General features: G+C 57.2%; 1 protein-coding gene across 4 annotated transcripts in view; it reads right to left on the bottom strand.

Annotated features, from left to right (window-relative positions):
- Window positions 1–420: 420 nt before the first annotated feature.
- Window positions 421–6000, bottom strand: part of SIL1 (SIL1 nucleotide exchange factor) — an 89899-nt gene continuing 84319 nt past the window's right edge. For all 4 annotated transcript variants that reach the window (XM_042826361.1, XM_042826363.1, XM_042826364.1 and 1 more), the window contains 3 exons: window positions 4532–4628; window positions 2345–2509; window positions 421–864 (listed from right to left, as the gene is read on the bottom strand). In XM_042826361.1, coding sequence (XP_042682295.1) covers window positions 514–864; window positions 2345–2509; window positions 4532–4628 — 613 coding nt within the window. In that variant the 3' untranslated portion in view covers window positions 421–513. The remainder of the gene's footprint in view (window positions 865–2344; window positions 2510–4531; window positions 4629–6000) is intronic.

Genomic DNA, 6000 nt, shown 5'->3' with positions numbered 1-6000 from the left:
TCACAGCCTGCTCTACAAAGCGGCTCAGCATTGCAACGTACTTGCAGCAGGACAGCACACAAGCAGGATTTGGGAGTTTGCACCTTCCTCATCCGAGGCCTTGGGCACTACACATCACTCTCTGCAGCCCACCTCTAAGGGCAGGAGGAAGGCAGGCAGGCAGCAAGAGGTTCTGCACAGGGTAAGGCACACTTCACCACACCACGCTCTCCTGGGATGGAAGGAGCGGACCCAGAACCACACCATACTGGGCTCAGAGGGCATCTGCATCAGGTCCTTGTCTAGATGGCTGCAGTGTGAGCTGGAACCGGCCTGCCCCTCCAGGGCACAGACCTCTATTTTCCAGAGTTGCTCAGTGCTAAAGATATGTGCCCCCAGCACTTCCATCCAATAACAAACTCTTGGCACATTTCCACTGGGGAGACTTCCTTAGCTCAGCCATTTATTCAAAGTGCACTTACACAGGTGACACCACACATCACACCGTTATCCTGACCCATCCGAGCTCCGGCCTCAGCCCAGCTCCTGCAAGATGCTGTTCACAGAGCCCAGCAGCTCCTGGAAGTACCCATCCCCATCGCCGTCCCTGCGCTCAGCAGCTGCCAGCTCCTCATACTCACTGCGCAGCAGCCCCAGCGTGGCACTGAGGGCCGTGTCCCCGCGGAAGCGCTCCCTGCAGAACGCCATCAGCACAGCCACCGCCTTCAGTACCTTCTCACGTGCGTCGTGCTCTGGCAAAGCCAGCAGCCCTGGCACTGCCACACACCAGTCCTGTTCCAGCACCGCCGGCACCAGCTGCACCCGCCGGTACTGCTGCACCTTCTCCTCTGCTTGGTCGCTGTGCTGAGAGTCCTCCAGCAGCATCTGTGGGAGGGCAAGGGGCAGATGATGACAAGGAGACGTGCGATGCACGCTGCTGCACATGCAGCTCAGTGCCAGGGATCTCAGGTGAGGTGAAGGAGGATTCAGGCTTCTGTAGGGCCAAGGAGCAGAAACCCTCAGCCAGGGGAGCAGAGGCAGAGCCGTGCCTCTCACAGTCCCTGGGGACAGTCCTGACCCCAGGGTCAGCTGGGTCCCCAAGGATGTCCGTGGCGCCTCTCCAAACCTTTCTTCTGCTACCCCCAGGTCAGCTGCTCCACCACAGCACTCTGTGCCACTGAACTGCTGGGCATAGAGATGAGGAGAAATGATACCACCACAACCCTAGTTCCCAGGAGCACTACTGCTGAATGCCCATTTGTACTTCGACATTCAGGATTTGGGGTGAAAAAAAGAGAAGACAAATGTCGTTCAGATGCTGCTCTGTACCTCAGTGCAGAGCTGGCACTCACAGGGGCTGGTGTTACTTTATGATTTTAGACGCACAGTTTCACCCAGGCAACCCCAAACCTGGCCACATCTGGCCCAGTCCTGCTCCCCACCAGGTTCCAGCATCCTCCTGCTTCCCCTGCAGGTTCTGGAAGGGGCTATGCCTGGAGAGTTGTAAGCAGCAACAGCCACATGTGGGCACAAACCTGAGGCTCTGCAGGGCCTTTGGAGCTCCTCCAGCCAGAGCAAAGCTGGGGCAGGTGGCACTGCATGAGGTGCACACAGGCAGGCAGAAGGAGCCAGGCCCATGGACCCTTCTACTGCGTGCAAAGGGGCAGGGCAGCACAGCATTACAATCAGGAAGGTCAGCGCAGTAGAAGGGCAATACAAGAGCACAGTAGCAAAGGGACTAGTGTGAATGGAATAGTGTTACAAAGGAAAGGTGCTCACCCATTTCTGAAGATCCAGGCTCACAAAAAAACTCCACAAAGGAGGGATCTCCAACCAGAGATCCTTCCCCAGTGGCAGTCAGCCCTTAAATGAGGTCTAAGAGAGGTGCAGCCAGGCTCCACCCCTTCGAGTCACACAGCTGAATTGCCTTCATCAGTGCTCCCAGGGCCCACCGGATCCTTTCCCCAGGTGCTCAATCAGCGGTTCAGGCTGGGACTCAGCAATTCCCAAACAGGGTGTCAGAGCCCACACCTGATGGGATCTCAGGCCCATCAAAATAATGTGCACCTTCACAAAATCCCGTGGAAAACAATTGTTTAAGAACACAGCTGTTCCTCTGCCGTGCCTGGAATCCGAGTGTTAAAGCAGTGATAATCTGCAGGGCAAATTGGCTATAAACAGAGTGAAAGTGGATTTAATTCCCATTCTCTGGAGTAAGAGAGACACACAAACTAAATAACAAATGGTGACAAGTAATCCACAGTATGTGAAAATAAGGCTGCAGGAGCTGCAGCTCCAGCACAGGAGCTGGGAGCGACCCTTCCCCTAGAGAAGATGCCCCGTCCCACTGCCCCACAGCCCTCACCTTCTCCACGAAGAGGTCATAGAGCAACGTCACAGCACGGACACACAGGGCTGAGGTCCCTGGCTGTCTGAAGAGCCCACGCAGCACCTGGAGGCCGCCCAGCTTGAGGAACTGCTGCTGGGCATAGGGGAAGTGCCTCAGCAGCGAGGAGAGAGCGAAGAGTGCCTGCAGGAGAGCGGTGTGTCAGCTGGGGAGCAGGGCTGTAATGCTGCAGCACAGAGGGGTGTGGGCTGCCCTCCACAGCTCCCATGCAGCCCGTTGGGTTGCCCAGCCATGCAGAGCATCCCAAACCTCTCCAACACCACCCACTCCAACCCTTGGCTGATGTGCACCTGAACTCCCTCCCCAAGCATCACTGCAGGAGTTGGTGACCCACAGAGACACATAGCCAGCACCTGCACTATCTCAGAGCATCAATCCACGCAGTTCCCTCCCTCTGCCCTCAACACTGAGCCTGGCCATGGGCAAAGATGCCCAAAGAGGACAAAGCAGGGCTGAAGGTGATCTGGACACCAGGGACACCATCTGGACACCATCATCTCTCTTGCCTCATGAAGGGAGAGGACCAGTCAAGGAGCAGTGTCACATACTGTGAGTGTGGCAGCAGCCCACGTATGCTCACTTCTAACAGATGTCCCTAGCAGACAGGTTGGCATGGCAGGGGGCAAGCAGGGGTCAACAGACCCATTCTGATGACTGCTCTCAAGCACAGTGCTGGGCTGACACCACCCTCAGGCAGAACTGCGGGGCCGTGGGTGCCTCATGGATCCAGCAGCACCAGCGCCCCGCACCACAGCGAGCCTCGTGCCCTGTGCTGCGGACAGATCCGAGCTGACAGCCATTGCTTCCTCGACCCCATTTGTTACTATTTTACATCCCTGGAGTTGCCTCCGGTAAATCAGTGATGTTTCTGTCTCCTTTTTTCCATAGGCCAAAGGATCAGGGAATGAAAAAATGCACTTCTGGCCTCGCGCCGCACAGTGCTGAGAGCATCAGTGTGGAAACCTACAGCCTGGGCACAACCAACTCATCATGGGCACCTGGCCTGGGGAGCTGGGGGCAGTGTGGGCACATGAACTGGCTGCAGAAATTTTGTCCTCCTGGAAAAGGGCCTCAGCTCTGCCCTTGGAAGCTCCACAATGCCACCCAGAAACACAGATGGCACTGAGCTCATCCCTCTCCTCCACTCTCCTCCAGCTGCTGCCAGCAGGACACGTTTGTGTTTGCTGAAAGGAATGGGTCCATACCCACCAAGGGTTCAGGAGGTGCTGGTCAGGCTCTCTGCATCCCAGCCGTGCTTCCTATCCCACAGTGAGCTGCAGGTTGGTCCCTGAGCACTCTGAGGAGTTTCAGTGCAGCAGCTGCCTGCGGGCACTGCTCCAACCCAGCAGCGAGGGTGCAGCCAAACAGCTGGGGACCGCCCAGCCCCTCCCAGGGTTTTGCCTTAGACCAGAGAGGAACATGTTTGTGGAAGCCCCTTGTTAAAACTCATGCAGCACTTCACTGTTTGCTAATGGCGAACAAAAGTGCTGTGAGTTGCATCGCCCCATCAAATTCCATCTTGCAGAAGGTCACCATGTTAAGCAGTGGGGCTGGATGTGCAGGAGACGATAGAAAACGTTGTGGCCAACAAACAGTGGTGGCATCAGATGCCAAAGCGAGGGTAATTAGATCTCACGCTCTGGGGAGCACGGCGGGGAGGCAGCGAGGGATCCCCCAGCCCAACGGACAGCACTGCACATTTGGCTGGGGGCTCTCTGAGCTGCTCACCACGCTGCGAAGCCTCCGCTGCCGGCCACTGCCAGAGGCAGGGCGCAGGGCGGGCTCTGGCAATTAGCTCCTTCCAAATGTCAGCTCCTGTGCTTGCTGCCCTCTGAGCTTGTTGCCTGCTGCGGGCATCCTCGCCTCTCCCCCAGCAGAGCTGCAGCATCCAGCCTGTGCCCCAAGGCGGGGATGTGCACCCCTGTGTGCAATGAGGGTGAGACCACAGAGCTGGCACCAACCAATCAGGGCTACTGAGCTGTGACCCGGCCACCAGCACCATGCTGGAGGGCACGGAGTCATCAGATGCCCCCAGAATGGATGCAGCACAGGTCTCATGCTCGCGTGAGCAATTATAAGGTGTGATACCCTGTAAAGAGCTGCATCCCAAATGGCTTTACCCAGAGGTGATCCCTGCCTGCTCACCTTCTTCTTGACAGCCTGTGGCTGTTCCGCAGCCACAATGACCAGCAGCTTCTGCAGCGCTCCTCCTTCAATCGCTTCTATCTGGACTTTGGGGTTGCTGCAGAAAAAACACACAAAGATGTGTCACACACAGGGGGCCGAGGGGATGGCAGCGCAGATGGGAAAACGCCTGCTGGGCCACTCATGCTGCCCTGCTGTGTGCCCACGTCCTGCCCATCTGCCCCCAGCAAGGAGCCCTCCCTCGTCCCTGCCTTGCAGCTACTGCTCCATTAATCCTCCAGCTCCGCACTGCCTCTGCTCCTTAATGGCCTCTGTGCTGGCACTCGCCTCCCCCTCGCTCACTGTTGCCCTACTGATTTACACCCACACTCCCCTGCTGCTGCGTGCCCACGCTGCAGCACCAGTCCTGCCCCAGCTTCACCTGGAGGAAGGACCCGCTGTCCCCGGGGCCTCTGAACCAGACTGTGCCTGTCTGGCCACCCACACATCTCTCATCGAGTGCTTCTCAAGGACTAGAGGAGGCTGAGTGCATCCCTCTGTCTAGAAGAATGGGGTGAAACGACAGGGCTGGGTGTGAACAGCTGTCCCAGCACAGACCCCACTTGCAGCACACCCTGGGGCTGTGCTGGGTGCAGCTGGCTCTCTTTTTGGCAGTGCTCAGTCAGAACACAGCATCCTGGAAGTCTCACACTGATCCCAGGTCTCATCAGCTCTGAGGGAGAGCTCCAGCACTTCAGCCTTTGGGCTTTGAAGCAGCAATTGCACCACATTACACAGAGGTCAGCATCCCTGCTACAGCAAACACCCACTGCTCTCACTGCTGCAGAAAGCTGCAGAACAGCCAGCGCAGAGAATCACACAAGAAATGAGACAGAGGCAGACAGGGTCATAAAAAAACAAAAACAGAGGATAAATGGACTTGGGTAGGGAGCAGCCTCGAATTTAACTGGTGGCTTGCTATTAGCTCACAAAAACACAGCAAAACCCTCAGCTCTGTGTATTGCCCCCAGGCACACGCAGCTCCAGCCCAGGGCAGCTCCACCACCACTGCTCCCAGCTCCAGCTGTACCCACAGTGAGCACATGCACAGGGGCTGCCCACAGCATCCCAGTACTGCTCCAGCCTCAGCCACTTTCCCACTTCCCCAGGGCAAAGATGGAAGAGCACGATGGCAGGACAGGTGAACATCAGCTCTCAGAGCAGTCAGGGTTGTGCTGCAGACGTGTCCAACACAGCCAGCACACAGAGGTGCCGAGTAGGACACGAACCCCCAGGCAGCAAGAGGGAAGGGAGAGCTCCCCCAGAGAGGTGGATGAATCCTGCATCGCCCTTCTGCCCAGGTGAATTTAAGGCAGACATATTCAGGGCTTGCGACTGGGCTCCTGTGGGAGTCCAGAGACACAGAACCTAGACAGGCTGTGCTGCAAGCCAGGCAGCAGGAGGGTTTCTTCCAGCCCTGTTTCCAGCAG

Source organism: Centrocercus urophasianus, unplaced genomic scaffold, assembly GCF_019232065.1.
Source record: "Centrocercus urophasianus isolate 14NV4802_14NV808 unplaced genomic scaffold, USGS_Curo_1.0 seq_26, whole genome shotgun sequence".
In the NCBI taxonomy this organism is placed as follows: Eukaryota; Metazoa; Chordata; class Aves; order Galliformes; family Phasianidae; genus Centrocercus; species Centrocercus urophasianus.
The sequence above is the reverse complement of the archived record's forward strand: the minus strand, read 5'-3'. Positions and strand labels throughout refer to the sequence as shown.